General features: G+C 38.3%; 1 protein-coding gene across 2 annotated transcripts in view; it reads left to right on the top strand.

Moving 5' to 3' along the window:
• Positions 1-19,261, top strand: part of LOC150108495 (protection of telomeres protein 1-like) — a 492,786-nt gene that overhangs the window by 281,577 nt on the left and 191,948 nt on the right. For both annotated transcript variants that reach the window (XM_090415908.1, XM_090415909.1), the window contains exon 11: positions 8,388-8,517. In XM_090415908.1, the coding sequence (XP_090272034.1) occupies positions 8,388-8,517 (130 nt within the window). The remainder of the gene's footprint in view (positions 1-8,387; positions 8,518-19,261) is intronic.

Below are 19,261 nucleotides of genomic sequence, written 5' to 3'. Positions count from 1 at the left end.
ATATCAGACTTATTGCCATTTTCATTGATAATGTGATCCATATAAGAAAGAAATAAGAGTAAAGTTTATGTTCCCCTCTTGACTCACTAATAAACCATCATTCTAGACCTCCTTTAGTTTTGATATAATGCAAAATTTTCATGAAGTACAGAAAGCAGCAAGATCTGATAAAGCCAAATGGCTGGAGGACCAATGCAAAGACATTGAACAATACTGTGGAGAACACAAAACTAGAGAGGTCTATAAACTTATAAGAAATGTCAATAGGAAGTGGCAAACAAGATCAGTAGCAGTCAAAGATGAAGATGGTAAAGTATTAGTGGACAAGACTGAAATCATACACAGAGGGACAAGATATTGCAGTGAATTATATAAAAATCAACTAAATAATACTGCAACAGAAGTAATCAAAGAACTAAAAGCAATCTCTCCACCAGCAGAAATCTTTGAAAATGACATTTTGGAAGAGGAGGTGAATAAGGCTATAAAACATCTCAAGAACAACAAGAGTCCTGGAAATGACAACATAATAGGTGAGATGCTAAAATATGGGGGAGAATTGGTTGTGAAAGAAATGCATAAGCTATGCAATGAAATATGGAGATGAAGAGTGGAAAAAATCGGTCTTGGTTGTTCTTCGTAAGAAAGGCAGTGCTTTAGAATGCACCAATTACAGAACTATTGTGCTAATGAATCATCTTGGCAAAGTGCTGATGAAAATACTTACAGAATGCCTGAAGGGTCATATGGAGGTACATCTTCCTGATGAGCAAGCTGGATTTCGAAAAGATCGAAGTACAGTGCAACAAATACTCGCACTAAGACTAATAGTAGAGAAAGCTCAAAGAAAAAACAAAAAGATATATGCTGCTGTTTCGTGGACGTCCAAAAAAAGCATTTGATAATACTGACCAAAATGTAACATGGGCTGTCTTGGAATCCTATGGTGTGGACAATAAATTGATCTGCCTGTTGAAAGATATAAACAGCCAAGCACAAGCAACGGTCAGGATAGCAGATGTGACTGGAGATTGTTTGCTACTAGTCAAGGCACAAGACAAGGGGACCCAATATCACCAACCATCTTCATCACACATCTGGGAAGGACACTAGATAAGATCAAAGAAGAAGGTGGAGGCATTTCAATAAATGGCATGAGAATAAACTACCTCTGCTTTGCAGATGACATCGACCTGATTGAAGATGCAGCAAAGCTGGAAAGGACAGACACTGCAAATACTATACACAGAAGAAAAAAGATATGGACTAAATGTCAATTTTGAAAAAACTAAAACAATGATTCATTGAATTCTGTTATTTGAGTTTATGAATAGCCAGATGGTTATGATTTGTATTTATTAATTTCTCTTGTTTAAACTTTAAGTTATACTGTTACCCCTGAAGATGTAAATCCTATGATTTACGAAACTTGTCGGGAACTATTATTTCAGTATATTGTATAACTGAATAATAAAAAATGTGGTGTAATCACCAAAATATGTCTTTTGAACCAATTAGCCACAGAAGTCTATGCCTGCTAAAACAATAATATTTGGACAGCAGGAGTTACTGAACAAAGTTACCATTGAAGGATTTCAACTGGAAAATGTGGAACACTTCACATATCTTGGATGCCACATGAAAAGAGGTAAAAATTAGAATAGCCAGAGCAATAGCTATCTTAAAAGCCATTTTCAGCAGCATGCTCTATGGATGTGAGGCCTGGGTATTCCTGAGAGAATCTGAAAGGCGGCTATTGGCATTCGAGAGGAAGTGCTATAGAAAGATCTTGAGGATAAGCTGGATCCAGGAAGTGAACAATGAGGAAATCTAATTAGAATAAAAAGCCAAAAGGCTAGTTTTCTGGCAATTGAATAGATATTAAATGGATAAGAATCCTATATTTTTATATAGCCAGTAAGTGAAACTCAAGATCGATAACTACGATCTATGAGTTTCAATGCCGAAAAACTATCGGCGAAGGCAATTCGAAGCAAAGGTGGAGCAAGCTCCCTCACTATTCTTGATATTCTCTCATAATGTAAGACACAGCTCCTAGGAGATGTAATACTGTCATTACATTATGAGGGGAGGTCACTACCCAGACCGGTTTCAACCCTTTTTGAGGTCTCATCAGTGAGTAGGTAGACCTAGAAAATATCAAAACTTAGTGAAAAGAACTTACATACCTTCACTATACGAATGCCATAAAGGTGTGCTTGTATTATGTAATTAGAATAAAAAGCCAAAAGGCTAGTTTTCTGGCAATTGAATAGATATTAAATGGATAAGAATCCTATATTTTTATAGGATTGAATTGCCTTCGCCGATAGTTTTTCGGCATTGAAACTCATAGATCGTAGTTATCGATCTTGAGTTTCACTTACTGGCTATATAAAAATATAGGATTCTTATCCATTTAATATCTATTCAATTGCCAGAAAACTAGCCTTTTGGCTTTTTATTCTAATTACATAATGCAAGCACACCTTTATGGCATTCGTATAGTGAAGGTATGTAAGTTCTTTTCACTAAGTTTTGATATTTTCTAGGTCTACCTACTCACTGATGAGACCTCAAAAAGGGTTGAAACCGGTCTGGGTAGTGACCTCCCCTCATAAGGTAATGACAGTATTACATCTCCTAGGAGCTGTGTCTTACATTATGAGAGAATATCAAGAATAGTGAGGGAGCTTGCTCCACCTTTGCTTCGAATTGCCTTCGCCGATAGTTTTTCGGCATTGAAACTCAGATCGTAATTATCGATCTTGAGTTTCACTTACTGGCTATATAAAAATATAGGATTCTTATCCATTTAATGAGGAAATCTATAGACAAATACAACCAAAAGAAAACCTGATACAGAAAATAATCAAAAGGAAATTACGTCTATTTAGCCATATATGTAGAATGAACGATGAGAGAAAATTAAAAACTTTGCTGTTTAGAATGATTGAAGGAAGAAGAAAAGAGGAAGACCGAACAGAGAATGGGGCGATGACATCGTCAAATGGTGCGGAAACGCTATACACAGACTGAGTCATCTTTCACAAAATAGAATGCAGTGGAAGAATCTTATCAAGATGGCATCAAACACCTACGGGTGTTGAACCCATGGTTGTTGTTGATTGATTGTTGAAAATTTACACCATATAATTGTAGTGTTTCTCAGGTTAGCTGGAATAAATCTTACCCGAAACATTCAGTAAGGAAATTCCTCAGTAATTCTCACATTCAGTTTTATTTATTTTTTTTATTGAAGGGTATTATGAGAGCTGTACTCCAGTCATTTAGATTTTGACCCTGTCATCAAGTCTTCTGAGGAAAAAGATGAGTTCTGGAACGTGTTAGATGAAGAAATGAGGGAATTGGAAGAAAATGAGATGGTGATTGTCGGAGGAGATTAAACGGGCACATAGGAAGACAGAATAGAGACTGTGAAAGGGTGCATGGTGGCCACGGAGTGGGAATGATGAACCAGGAAGGAGAGAGGGTTGTGGACTTTGCAGTAGCGTTTGATCTGGCAATTGTGAACTCGTTTTTCTTCAAGAGGGAAGAACATTTGATAACATTTAGAAGTGGTAACAACAGCTCACAAATTGACTACATTTTGACTAGAAGAAAACATCTTAAGGTTGTGACAAATTGTAAGGTAATTCCAACAGATCAAGTAGCACAACAACACCGACTGCTGTGCGCAGACTTTAAATTAAGATCGAAGATAAGAACTTCTGGTTGCCATGGGATGAAGACAATTAAGTGGTTTCGCTTAAAAGAAGAGAGTGTGAGGAATCGTTTTAGGGAGAGAGTGTTAGAGAGGATTTCGGATGGACTGGAAAGTGTACAAGATTGGTGGAAACATAATTCAAAAGTAATCCTGAGCTGTGCAATCGAGGTGCTTGGTGAGACATCTGGAAAGATTAGAGAGCAGAAGGAGGGTTGGTGGTGGAATAATGATGTACAAGTGGCAGTGACAGCTAAGAGGAAGGCAAAGCAGAAGTGGGATGAGTCAAAAGTGGAAGAGGACAGAGAGGTGTACAAACAGAGAAAGCAAGAAGCCAAGAGAGTTGTGGCACAGGCGAAGACCATGGCATATCAAGATCTGTATGATCAATTAGAAACAAAGGAAGGACAGAGAAAAATTTACCAACTAGCGAAATGTAGAAATAAAGCAGCTAAGGACATCTTACATGTGAGGCAGATCAAAGATGCTGAAGGAAGAGTATTATGGAGAGATGTGGACATAAGAAACAGATGGAAAATATACTTTGAGGGACTTCTGAATGAGGAAAATGCAAGGACTCACAGAGGAGATGGGCAGCCTTCTGAGGGGATGGTGCAGAACATCAGTAGAATGGAAGTGACGGAGGCCATGAAGAGGATGAAGAATGGAAAAGCGGTGGGCCCCGACAGAATTCCAGTGGAGGCATGGAAGGCACTGGGGGAAGAGGGAATTGACCTGCTGTGGGATCTGTTCATGAAAGTTTGCCAACAGGAAAATATACCCGAGGAATGGAGGGAGAGTACTCTTGTTCCCATCTACAAGGGTAAAGGGGATGCACAAGACTGTAAAAATTACAGAGGAATAAAGTTGATGTCCCACACAATGAAGATCCTAGAAAGGGTTCTTGATGGTAGATTGAGGGAGGAGGTGGAGATTGCAAAGGAACAATTTGGCTTCATGCCTGGAAGATCAACAACAGATGCTATCTTTGGGTTACGACAGATGATGGAAAAATATCGAGAGAAACAAAGGGAGCTACATCTGGTATTTATTGATCTGGAGAAAGCATACGATAGAGTGCCAAGGCAAGAAGTCTGGAGGTGTCTGAGGGAGAAGAAGGTGCCGGAGAAATATGTCAGGTTGGTGCAGGAAATGTACAGAAATGTGAAGACAAGCGTTCGGACCTGTTTGGGACAGACAGAAAGTTTTCAAGTAACAGTTGGCTTGCATCAAGGGTCAGCATTAAGTCCGTTTCTGTTTAATATTGTGATGGAGGTGGTAACAGAGGAGGTGAGAGAAGATGCACCTTGGACAATGTTGTATGCAGATGACATCTTGCTCTGTGTAGATTCAAGAGAAGAAGCGGAAACTAAACTGGAAAGATGGAGAAAAGTACTGGAAGAGAGAGGTATGAGACTGAGCAGAAGTAAGACAGTATATGTGTTGCGCAGTGGGCGGTGGCCAGGAGACAGACCTGGAGCTGGAAGGAAATGTCATCAGGAAGGTGAGAGACTTTAGATACTTAGGTTCGACAGTGGAAGAAGATGGAGGAGGTGAGAAGGAAGTGGGATGCAGAATACAAGCAGGTTGGAGGAACTGGAGGGAGATGGCTGGAGTGTTATGTGATAAGAGGGTGCCGATCAATCTGAAAGGCAAAATTTATAGGACAGTAGTGAGGCCAGCTATGACATATGCTATAGAAACTGTGGCCCTGAGGAAAAATAACATTAGCAGGATGGAAGTAGCAGAGATGAGAATGCTTAGGTGGATGTGCGGTGTGACTAGAAAGGATCATCTGAGAAATGACTATGTCAGGGGAACAGTGAAAGTTACGAACTTAGGAGCGAAAATACAGGAGGCAAGGTTGAGATGGTTTGGTCATGTGATGAGGAGGGAGGACGAATATGTGGGAAGAAGGGTCATGCAGATGGATGTGCAAGGAAGGCGGAAGCGTGGGCGGCCAAAGAAGAGATGGAGGGAGCTGGTAGAAGAGGATTTGAAGATGAAGAACTTGGATGTGGTGACAGCCCAAGACAGGAAGGTGTGGAGGAGACTCATAAGAAACAGTGACCCCCACTTAAGTGGGAGAAGCTGCAGAAGAAGAAGAAGAAGATCAAGTCTTCTGAATTATGCAGTGTATCAAGTAAAACTTTTATATCTCCATATCTGAGTATTTCAAGTAAATCTACTCCAATTGTCTTTTCACATTTCAAGTCTTTGATAATTTTTTCTCCTTTAAGTATGGATATGCACCCCTGATTGCATCGCTCTTGACTGTTTTCTACAACTGTTCTGTCGCTTCTTGTTTCATTCGATAATGTTTCCAAGAACTTACTCCAGGCATCTAGAATATCTTTATTTTCAGTCTTTGTGTCACCTTTATTATTTTTAATTCCTTTTATAGTACTTGCCTCTATTCTATACTTTTCAAGTCTCAAGAATATTTTGCCACCTTCATGATATTTATCTTTTATGTTCTTACCAAAATCTTTACATAACATTTTGGAGCCGTTTTTACACACTACTTTCGTATATTTTTCTCTGTATTCTCTCAGAACCTATGCTTAACTTACTTGTTAGGAACTTGCAATATGCTTTCTTCTTTCCCATGACTGCCTCCTGTCTATGGGGGTTCTGATTCTTCTATCCCAGTAGACTTCACTGTATGCTTCTCTTTCTGAATCAGTCAGTATTTTTTTCAGATGCCAGCCAGTCTCAAGGTTTATTTCTTGTCATTAAGCTCATTTATTTTTAATTGAATGATTATTGCAAATGTTACTGTACAGTTCACTTCTGAAAGCAGCTTGATTTTTTTTTTAAATCTTTCTTACATACTTTGCTTTTCAATATGATGTTTTCCTGCAAAACTAAATGATGATCACTTCCTATTTCAAATCCTCTGTTTATTCTTGTCCTGAACCAGCATGAAGATTTTACTATTTTGAACATGTGTATGCTGAAACATGGTATTAGTAATGACTAGCTGATATTCTGAACAGAAATATAGTGCTCACCATTATTATTATCTTTGCTCTTTTCTCCAAATTTTTCATTTTTCTTTGTGTAAGCTGCTTTATCTGATGCCCCCAAAAAAATCCTCCACTTCTTCTTTAGAAGAACCTCGAACTTTCTATGGGACATATGACACAAATAAGTCTCATTGTCCAATTTCCCATTTTGATATTTATCTCTATTAGATATTGCCTGCTTATTATCAAGCTTATTATCATGTCTAATGTTGAAAGTTTATTTTTCACTTGGTTAGAGTATAATAAATTTAGTTTAATCCTTTATCCAAGTGTGAGCAAACAAAGTTTGCACCTGAAGATGTGTTTTGCATTATGGGAGATACTGAGATAGGAGTCTAGGTAGCTTGCTCCACCTTTGCAAGGAGTGCCCTGGTGTTGTTACCACCTTACCCCAGTCCTGAAGATACTTTCAGGTGCAAACTTTGTTTGCTCACACTTGGATAAAGGACTAAATTTATTATACTCTAACCAAGTGAAAAATAAACTTTCAACATCTTTCTCTAAATCCAGAGCAATTTATTAAAAAAGGGTGGCACACCATTTGGCAACTCCTATAGGTAGAGATGACCTGCTAATGCTTCTGCCTGGTATCTCCACTTGGGCCTGGCTCCCACTTAAGAGAGCTCAATAAAGGTTGAAACTAGTCTGGGTAGTGGCCCTTCCCTTAATGCATAACATTAGACATATCCGCAAGGAGATGTGTTTTGCATTATGGGAGATACTGAGATAGGAGTGTAGGGTAGCTTGCTCCACCTTTGCAAGGAGTTTTCTGGTGTTGTACCACCTTACCCCAGTCCTGAAGATACTTTCAGCGCAAACTTTGTTTGCTCACACTTGGATAAAGGATTAAACTAAATATACATTATTTTGAATTATAATGACTTCTTCCTTTCCATTGATCGCTATTGTCTGAATGTAAAATCTTGTAATGGTTATTGAGAAGAATCTTGCCTGTTATTGTCTTCTTCATCAACTAACTATTGAACTAGTTGGGAAAAAAAAATTTACATATAGTAATCAGAAAACAGGGCCAAAGCCTCAAACTATCTTTCTTTTAAAAAAGAAAGAAAGTTTTTTTTTTTTTTTTTAGCTATGAAACAAGCATGATCTTTAATATCCCCTATTTCTGTTTTTCTTTTCAATAACTGAAATTAAACCTATAATGGTCTTTCTTCTGCAGATTTCGCATGACAGAAATTATCACAAGAACATTGAAGACCTACTACCTCTTGGAGGCTCCCAAATCATGATAATAGCAACATAAACAAACCTCAAGTATAATACAAACATAAGCAAAGCAGAGGACTTTTTTTTATGACTCACTCATGAAAGGTTGTAAATTTCTTGCATGTTAGCACCATGCTGAGCTAAAGATGTTTTTCCTTTATTTTTTTTTTTTTTTACATTTGCAGTCATTTCTTATATGACACCCCCCCCCCCCCACACACACACCCAAACATAGGCACAAAATGTAATCATTGAAGTCTGATGTCTGATTTCCCATTTATGGCTGCTACCATTTAAGAAACACATACCTGTAGTTGCAGATGTGTGAATAAAAAATAATTTCCTGTTTTTCAATTATTTCATTCATTTCATTTGCTTTTTGAAATAAATTATGTTTATATATGTAGCGCCTTGGCAGTGGATAATACAAAATCAGAAAATGAAAGGAAAGATGAGGATCTCTTTAAAAAAGTCAAAGACTGGCTTGTTACTGTTTGGATATATGATAGCCATACCGCTGATGCTGATAAGTTGCAGGTTAGTTTATCTTGAGAGGTTTTTTTGCTAGTGATACAGTGCTATTTTTTGCTTGTGTGTCCTTTTTTGTTGTTGTTTTATGGAAAAGAAAAATCAAATTTTAATAAGATTCTTTAAATTTTTATTATATTCATTTCCCTATTGCTCATTTTTCTTTAGAAAAAAGAATAATTTTTTTTAACAATTACATAAATAACTTTAAAAGATTTTTTTTTAAAATTTCACTCTCCATCGAATCTGTCAGCTCTTGTAGGCACAAGATTTAAATAGAATGACCTGGATCTTTTGGAAATACACTGGACTGGACAAGGCCATATAAATCTGACACATTCAATATTATACCACTCAGGCAAGAATGATTTGGCACACAGAGGAGGAGTAGCTGTCAGAGTCCATAGATCACTTTCCAACTGCATTATAAATTAAACCTGTCTCATTCAGAATCATAGTCATTAAACTACAAGGAAAAGAAAGAAAAAACTTTTTTATTAAAATAATACAAGCATATGCACCTGATTCTTCTCATCCAGAGGAAGAGCATATTGATTTCTATCAACAACTACAAGAGGAAATTGACAGAACGTACAAAAACAGATCTGCAAATAATCACGGGTGATTTTATTGCCAAATTTGGACAATATTTGAATGACATGCATGATGTAATGGCTAAATTTGGAATAGACACAATGAGAGAGGAGAGTATCTCCTTAATTTCTGTAGAGAAAATAATCTCAGAAGATATACAGATAAATAACACTTCATCAAGAAATCATAGAACAAGTTAATGGTTTTAATTATGTAGGTGCATACTATTATTATTATTATTATGGTTACTCCATGGACTCCTTAGACTTATTGAGAGAGACCCTAAACACTATCCAACATTTGCACAGTATCTATCATGCTTTGCTTTGCTTTGAACTCAACATTCATGGCACCTACAACTGTCTACAACAGACTCTGGCGATCTATTCCACTCCACCACTCTCCAAGCAAAAAATCTAGTTCTAACACTCTTGCTAATTACACTCCTGCTCAGTTTGCAAGGATGACCCTTAGTTTTCCCACCACCAGACCTGTTCTGAAAAATTCCCTTTCTACTAATCTTTTAAAAAATCCTTCAGTAATCTGTGTCTTAATCATGTCATCCCTTTTCAAACTCTCAACCAATATCTGTAACCCACAAATCTTCAACCTGTTCTCATAAGGTTCATTCTATAGACCAGCTACCATCTTGGTCACTTACCTCTGGGTCCTCTCCACCTCTTTCTCATTGCCAAGAAACTCAGGTGAGCAGATTTACATGCAGTAGTAGATGGGGTCTTATTAATGCTTGATAAAGAGGAATGATAATATGCTTGTTTCTGCTCGTCAGTAACCAAGTAATCCAATAAGTTGCTTTAGTCACTTTTGCTATGTGCTCTCTAAACTTCAGCACCCTACTATCTGCCAGCTCCCAAATCTCTGGTTTTGTCAATTTCTTGGAGTACAGTTCCATTATGTGACATACAGCTGGTTATCTTTTCCCCCTGAAATGCATAACCTTACACTTTGCAACATTAAAGTGACTTCCAATGTCCTTTGCCCAGACTACCAGTCTATGCAAATTATCCTGTAAAATTTTAACATCATCTGTATTAACTATTGCTCTACAAATTTTGCATCATTGGCAAACAACTGAACAGTTCCTCTCAGATCCCATCCTATATCATTAATGTATAAATTAAATAGTAATGGCCCAAGATCAGAGCCTTGTGCCCCTCCACTATTACTCTCTGATATCTCCATCAACCATCCTCTTATCCACCTCACCAACTCTGTACCCATCCCCAGGTGGTATCCTGTCAAAGTGCAAACTATAGCAGTATTACTGTAATCCATTACCTTCATTCAGCTCAGTTGTTACTGTATTATAAAACTTGAGCAAATTACTGAGGCATGATCTACTCATCAGAAAACCCATGTTGCTCCCATACAGTATCTCATTTCTGTCTATCCAGTCCTGTATTTTGCTCATGACTAACTTCTCCAGTACCTTGACAACTCCTGATATGCTGGTCAGTCAGCAATTTGCTACATCAGTCTTGGAGCCTCCTTTATGCAATGGAACTATTATCCTCTCTTTCCACCCCATTTGGACTAACCAAGACCTGAGACTTGGATTAAACAATGGTCAAAGACACTGACAATTCCCTAGCATCTTTGTGTAAAACTCAAGCTGGGGTATACCATCTAATCCTATAGCTGTATTCACATCAAGGTTCTGTAATCTTTGGTAGAGTGGATAAGAGATGCCAACTTTTTATATGGTCTGTAACAAGAAGTAAGGTCATATTTTTTGAGGATATTGGTTATTTTCTCAGAGGTACCTTGGATGTAGGATGATAGATTTGGTGTAATCTTTATTGTGGGTGGGGTGTTGTTTACTGGTTTTAGTATTTTTTGGGGGTTATAGCCATTGGCTAAGAAAGTGTTGAGGATGTGGTTTAGTTCAGGTTTGGCTTCGATACGTGGATGATGTGTTCGCTATTTGGCCACATGGCTCAGATACACTCCACTCCTTCCTAACACACTTAAACAACCAACACCCCAGAGTCCAGTTCACCTTAGAAAAAGAGGAAAACAACACCCTCCCCTTCCTAGACACTTTAATCACTCGCCAGCTTGATGGATCTTTGGTTTTCTCTGTTTACAGAAAACCCACCCATACTGGCAGATACATTCACCAGCAATCCCCCCCCCCCCCACTCACAACAATTTGGGGTTATAAAAACACTACATAACAGGGCAAAATTAATCTGCTCAGATGACAAGGCCCTAACCACTGAACTAAACCACATCCTCAACACTTTCTTAGCCAATGGCTATAACCCCCAAAAAATACTAAAACCAGTAAACCACAACCCCCCTCTCCCTCCACAATAAAGATTACACCAAATCTATCACCATCCCCTACATCCAGGGCACCTCTGAGAAAATAACCAATATCCTCAAAAAATACGACCTTACTTCTTGTTACAGACCATATAAAAAGTTAGCATCCCTTATCCGCTCTACCAAAGACCAACCACTTTCCCTAGACCTACCTGGTGTATACCAGGTCCCTTGCAGCTGCAAATTGTCCTACTTTGGCCAAACAGGCAGGACAGCAAATATCAGGATTTCAGATCACAAAGACTACATTCGGTTTCACCAGTACAGCCACTCTGAGCTGGCAGACCATGCCTTAGATACCCACCATAGAATTCGTTGGAAGAAAACTAAAATAATACACTGCAGTAAGTTTAAGTACAAAAGATTATTCAAGCAATCATCAGCAGCTCTAAAAAACGTTCCAATCTCAACAAATTTGGGTGCATGAAACTACTCCAAATTTGGGAGACTTACATTATGAGAACTTCAGCCCAACTGCCAAGACAACAAAATTAGCCCACCAGAGGGCACCATTAGGATTTAGGAACAATATTAGTTTCTTGCCTTCTTCCGCATTTGCTTTTGTTAGTGCCAGCATGCACATACCATATTTTTATGTTCCTGAAGATGGCAATGTGACGTTGCCGAAATATAGAAGTTATTCATTAAAGTTGCCTTTAATTAATAACCTTCAATGCGTTGTTAATTCCGTAAGCTAATTACCAGTTATTTATGACCAACGTATAAGCCTTGCTACTAGAATTGCGATCATCCACGGAGATTCCATCGCACGAAAGGCCCGTCAATATGGCAAAATGAGGTTGAAGATATCGAGACAACTAATCATCTGCCATTCCTAAAACTGCTGGGATAACAAGGTAATCCCTAATTGTGTTAAATTGAAGCACCGTTTTACTTCACAGAAAGCTCTGTGTATTTATAATCGCACTAGCTTCACCCTATTAAGAGAACAAATTACCGCGACGCGTGTTCTCATTGCCGACGAAAACAAAACGTTACGGGCGTTAGAGGAAGAGCTTTCAGATACACTTGGCCATGATCTTTGGACAATTCTTTATGACGTCTCATGCACTTCGACAAGAAAAGAATTCGAAAAAATACGTAGTCGGCACTTGAAAAAATACGAAAACCTGATAAAGAATTCTACTTCCTTACCACAGCCACCACTCAACACTGTAGTCAACCTCTCGTCCATAGTTTTAAAGCCTGAAGCACTCACCGCACTATCACGTGGCCACAATTTCGCCCTAGCTCCTAAAAGAATACCTGCTGAGGAAATCATGATCCAAATAGAACGTGGAATTTGCAACCTTACTAACCATATCGCCAACACCGTCAGACTGGATGTAGCCGGTATTCTCACTAAAGCAAAACCTCCAAAAACCAACTTTTCCAAAGACGAATATGCAGCCCTACTAGAAATGAAGATAAACAAAAAAATAGTAATCACCAAAGTGGATAAGGGAAACGCCACTGTGGTGCTCAATCAAAAGGACTACAAAGGTAAGCTTAATGCTTTAATACTGGACCGTACTACTTACCTCCCTATTGAATATAATCCTACCAGCTTTCAGATTAGAACTCTCCACAGACTCCTTAAGAAAGTCACTTCTTGGCCTGTGGAAGTCACTAACAAACTAAAACCTTATAACTCTAGACCCCCCCAATTATATGGACTTTCAAAAATACATAAACAAAATGTGCCATTATGTCCCATAGTGGATGGCATTGATTCCCCCACATATAAATTAGCCAAACATTTAGCCAAAATGCTCACACACTATACTGGCAACACACCATCACACATAAAAAACTCAGCCCACTTTAAAGCCAGTATAGAAAACCTCTTACTCCAACACACTGACACAATGGTTAGTTTTGACGTCTCCTCCCTATTCACTAATGTCCCACTCAAAGAAACCCTAGAGCTCATCCAAGCTAAGTTTCCTCCCGATATCTCAGCCCTATTTCAGTTCACAATGAACTCAGGCTATTTTGTTTAGCAAGGAAAATTCTACAAACAGATAGAGGGGACATCCATGGGTTCGCCACTTTCCCCACCCTTGGCCAATTTCTTTATGGAGACCTTTGAAGAGAAAGCCTTAAACTCTGCCCCACAAAAACCCACTATTTGGCTTTGATACTTGGATGATGTGTTTGCTATTTGGCCACATGGCTCAGATACACTCCACTCCTTCCTAACACACTTAAACAACCAACACCCCAGAGTCCAGTTCACCTTAGAAAAAGAGGAAAACAACACCCTCCCCTTCCTAGACACTTTAATCTCTCGCCAGCTTGATGGATCTTTGGTTTTCTCTGTTTACAGAAAACCCACCCATACTGGCAGATACATTCACCAGCATTCCCCCCCCCCCCTCACAACAATATGGGATTATAAAAACACTATATAACAGGGCAAAATTAATCTGCTCAGATTAATTAAACTAAACCACATCCTCCACACTTTCTTAGCCAATGGCTGTAACCCCCAAAAAATACTAAAACCAGTAAACCACAACCCCCCCCCCCCTCCACAATAAAAATTACACCAAATCTATCGCCATCCTCTACATCCAGGTCTCCTCTGAGAAAATAACCAATATCCTCAAAAAATATGACCTTACTTCTTGTTACAGACCACATAAAAAGTTGGCATCCCTTATCCGCTCTACCAAAGACCAAACACTTCCCCTATACCTACCTGGTGTATACCAGGTCCCTTGCAGCTGCAAATTGTCCGACTTTGGCCAAAGAGGCAGGACAGCAAATATCAGGATTTCAGATCACAAAGACTACATCTGGTTTCACCAGTACAGCCACTCTGGGCTGGCAGACCATGCCTTAGATACCCACCATAGAATTCGTTGGAAGAAAACTAAAATAATACACTGCAGCAAGTTTAAGTACGAAAGATTATTCAAGGAATCATCAGCAGCTCTAAAAAAACGTTCCAAATCTCAACAAATTTGGGAGGCTTACATTATGAGAACTTCAGCCCAACGGCCAAGACAACAAAATTAGCCCGCCAGAGGGCACCATTAGGACTTTAGGAACAATATTAGTTTCTTGCCTTCTTACTGATTTGCTTTTGTTAGTGCCTGCGTGCACATACCATATTTTTATGTTCCTGAAGATGGTAACGTGACGTTTGCCGAAATATAGAAGTTGTTCATTAAAGTTGCCTTTAATTAATATCCTTCATATACGTTGTTAATTCCGTAAGCTAATTACCAGTTATGTATGACCAACGTATAACCTTGCTACTAGAATTAATAATGTTTTAGTACTAGTTCAGAATTTCTCTTGAACTGAGAGGTCTATAGATTTTATAGTGTACTGTTCCAGTGATCCTAGAAATGGTTTAGTATATGTGAGACCTACATTTGTATTAATAAAATTCATTCAATTCCATAAAATTTAATTTAAGTTGATGATTGTTTTGTTGTCTTTTCCATTTATCAAAGAGAGTATATGGAATTATAAGGCAGGTGATTATAAGTCTTAGATATCAACTTGGGGCAGTTCCATGGCGGAAGGAATTGGAAGGACAAGATATCATTAGTGCTTGGGAAATTGTGAAGGAATATTTATTAGAAGCGATAGTTAGCTGTATACCATGAGTGAAGAAGAGTGCACAATTTGGCGTAAAGTGGATGACAAACATTATCAAACAGGAATTGCAGGTAAAAAAGAGGTTATGGAAGAGATATAAGAAGGGTGAAAAGCAGATGCATGAAGAATATAAGACTCAGGTCAGGAGAGTGACTATTATGGTAAGGAAGGCAAAACTGGAATATGAGAAGAGATTGGCCCTGAGATCCAAAGAAAATCCTAAGGAATTTTTTAGCTATGTGACCACTAGGAGGAGAAATAATTGGAAGAATGACATTTTTGGATAAAATGGGAATAGAGTGATTGATGCAAAGGACATAGTGGAGCTGTTCAATGAACACCCCACTACTGGGATATTTCATCCTGGAGAATTAGGTTTTAATACTAGGATTAGAAGTTCCAGAAGAGTGTGTTTCAAATACTGAGTAATCTGGACACCAATTAACCAGTGGAGTTGGATGGAATTTCACCAGGCAGTTTTGAGAAAATGTGCTAAAGAAAACTGACAACTCCCTTGACCTGGCTTTTTGATGAAAGTCTGATCATAGGAAAGGTACCGAAGGAGTAGAAGGAGAGTGAGATAGTGCTATTGCATAAGGGTGGTAGCAGACTGGAAGTGTCAAATATAGACCAGTTTGTATTTCATCAGCAGTTGTTAAGATTTTGAAGAAATTAGTGAGTGACCATATATATCTTTGGGCAGATAAGGGTAATATTATCTCTGGATTTGTTAAGAGGTGCTCTTGCTTTAGTAACATGATTGCATTTTATAATAAAGTGATTAGAGTGATTGATGAGGGAAAGGCATATTCTGCGTTATTTTTTTTTCGAATGCATTTGACAGAGCGCTACATGATAAGCTGATATTTAAGTTGCAGCACATGAGTTTAGATGTCAAGTTAGTGAATGGATTCAGGATTGGCTATCTGATAGGTATCAGAGAGTTGTGTATGGGAGGGGGGCAATATCAAGGAGGCAGAAGGTTACCAGTGGGGTCTCACAGGGCTTAGTACTGGGACCTCTATTGTTTAACCTTTATATAAATGATGCTGTGAGTGGATTGCAAGGGGATATTCTTGTTTGCAGATGATGTGAAGCTGGGAAGGGTTATTAGTAATAGTACAGATGTGGTAGCCCTGCAAGAGGATTTGAATAAACTGGACAGATATGCAAATGAATAGGGGATGTCAGTTTAATGCAGCAAAATGTAATGTCTCGAAGTTGGGATACTTCGATGGGAGACTACATGCGCTCTCAGAGGGACTGTACTAGAAGAGGCAAGGGATCTGAGGATGATGACTGATAGAAGCCTGAAATTCAGGGAACATAGTGAAAGTAACTCAGAGGATTGCTGCGATACTGAGAAGGATGTTGACCTGCAGAGATAAGAGTTGTCACTCCATTGTATTAAGCCCTGATTAGAACCACACTTAGACTATTGTTCTCAGATTTGGTCCTCAGGATTTGAAGAGGATAAACTGACTATTGAAAGGGTGCAGAGGCAGATAACAAAGATGGTATGGGGACTGTACAATGTTTGTTATGAAGACAAGCTGAGGGAATGTGCACTACAGAGTGGATAGAAGGAGAGGGTGATATGATTGAGACTTAAACTGTTGAGAGATGTCTCAGGCAATAACAATCAAGGAAAAGAAGGAGTAGCCATAGTATTCAACACAAAATATGAGGCTAATCTTCTTGAATGGCAGTCAGTCTCAAGTAGAGTAATGTGGGCAAATATGAGAATGGGGAACTGGACAATGAGACTTATTTGTGCCTATGGTCCCACAGAAGGTTCTACTAAGGTAGAAGTAGAGGAATTTTTTGAGGCTTTAGAAAAAGCAACTGACACAATGAAAAAGGAAAAGTTGGTCCTTGTTGGGGATCTAAATAGTAGAGTAGGAAATGATTGTGAGACATACAAAAATATTTTGGGAAAATTTGGAGAAAAGAGCAAAGCTAATAATAATGGCAAATACTTATTGAATTTCTCCTCAGGACATGGACTGGTTATTACTAACACCATGTTCCAACATAAAAATGTGCACAAATTCACATGGAGAGAAGAGGCTAGGAATAAGAAAAGTCTCATTGACTATGTTATTGTTGATAGTGATGTTTTCTCCCTGGTGCAGGACACCAGAGTGTACAGAGGATTTGAAATTGGAAGTGATCACTATTTAGTCTTGAGCAGGATAAAATTGAATTTCATATTGAAAAGAATAACATGTAAGAAAGTTTTAAAGCGAATAAAAGTTGAGCAGCTCTCAGATGTAAACTGTAGACTAAAATACAGAAATATTATTGAAAAGAAAATGAAAGAGTTTGAGAACAGGAATCAAACCTTGGAGATTCAGTGGCAAACTCTGAAGGAAACATTGATTGATTCTGCCAGAGAGGCATGTGGTGAGGTTGTGTGCAAAGATAAAAAAATCAGAACTCCCTGGTGGACACAGGAAGTTAAAGAGGCAGTGAAGGAAAAGAAGAAAGCATATCAAAAGTTCCTGGCAAATAAGTCAGCTTTTACTGTTACAGAATACAGAGACAAATGTAAGAAAGCTAAACAGTGTGTAAAACTAGCTAAACAAAAGTCATGGGAGGACTTTGGCAAGAATATAGAAAATAAATATCAAGAAGGTGGCAAAATATTCTGGAGGTTGTTGAAGAAGCTTAGGAATGGAGGAAAGAGTGCTGTAAAAGGAATTAGAGATGATAAAGGTGAAATGAAAACAGGAGAAAAAGATATCCTTGAAGTATGGAGTAATTACTTTGAAAAACTGCTAAATGAAACAAGCAGTGATGACAGCACAGTGATAAAAAACACTGACCAGGCATGCAGTCAGGAATACATATCCATACTTGAAGTAGAAAAAAGCCATCAAAGGCTTGAAATGTGGAAAGGCAGCAGGAGTAGATGATATTCGACCAGAAATGCTGAAGTATGATGGTATAAGAGTCTTACAGTGGCTGCACTGCATAGTTCAGAAAGCCTGGACAGAGGGACGAATTCCCGATGATTGGAGTAGAGCTCTCATAGTACCCATATATAAAAAGGGAAATAAAACTGAATGTGAGAATTACAGAGGTATTTCCCTACTGAGTGTTCCTGGCAAGATCTATGCAAGTATACTTGAGAAACGGTTGAGAAGAATTGTGGAAGAAAAGCTTGGTGAAGAACAAGCTGGATTCAGGCCAAATAGAGGCTGTCAGGATCAGATCTTCACTTTACGACAAATAGTCGAGAAAGCATGGGAATATAACAAAGATCTGTATTTAAGTTTTGTCGATTTGGAAAAGGCATATGACAAGGTGCCAAGAGAGAAGCTATTCAATACGCTGCAGTTATATGGTGTCAATGGGGCATTATATCAAGCAATACTTAGTCTTTATTTGAGTTGTGAGTCAGCAGTTAGAATTGAAGGAAGTACAGGAAGATGGTTTAATGTTAAATCTGGTGTGAGACAAGGATGTACATTATCCCCTCTGTTATTCATTATCTATATGGATCACATTATGAAGGAATGTGGTATTAAACCTGATATCAAAATTGGAGATGTTAATGTCAGCTCTTTGCTTTATGCGGATGATGTTATACTTCTAAATAAATCCGCTACAAGTCTGCAAGATTCTCTGACTAAATTGAATAGCTGTTGTAATAGATATGGTATGAAGGTCAGCAATAAAAAGACAAAGACAATGAAAATAGGCAGAATCATTGAAAATGTCAACTGTGTTGTGAATGGAGAACCTGTGGAACAAGTAAAACATTTCAGCTACTTAGGCACAATTTTTACTGAAGATGGTAAACTAAATATAGAAATAGACAACAGAATCAGCAAAGCTGGTATCGTGGGAAGTCAATTGAATAAATTCATATGGAATAAGAAAGAAATTAGTCGGAACACTAAATTAGCTGTATACAAGACTGTGTTCAAACCAATTTTAACTTATGGATCTGAGAGCTGGGTCAGAAGTAAAACACTTGACCAAAGACTAGAGACCGCAGATATGAGAGTCCTGAGAAAGATTAGAGGCGTGAACAGATGGCATCAATGGCAATATCATATTAAAAATGAGGATATTAGGAAAGAACTTGACATTGTCAGCATCCAGGAATGCGTTAGCAGAGCTAATCTCAGATGGTATGGTCACTTAAATAGAATGGGAGAGGAAAGATTAGCAAAACAAGTGTTCT

Source organism: Typopeltis vanoorti, chromosome 3, assembly GCF_054136105.1.
Source record: "Typopeltis vanoorti isolate ZY-2024b chromosome 3, IOZ_Tvanoo_1.0, whole genome shotgun sequence".
NCBI classification, from domain to species: domain Eukaryota; kingdom Metazoa; phylum Arthropoda; class Arachnida; order Uropygi; family Thelyphonidae; genus Typopeltis; species Typopeltis vanoorti.
The sequence above is the reverse complement of the archived record's forward strand: the minus strand, read 5'-3'. Positions and strand labels throughout refer to the sequence as shown.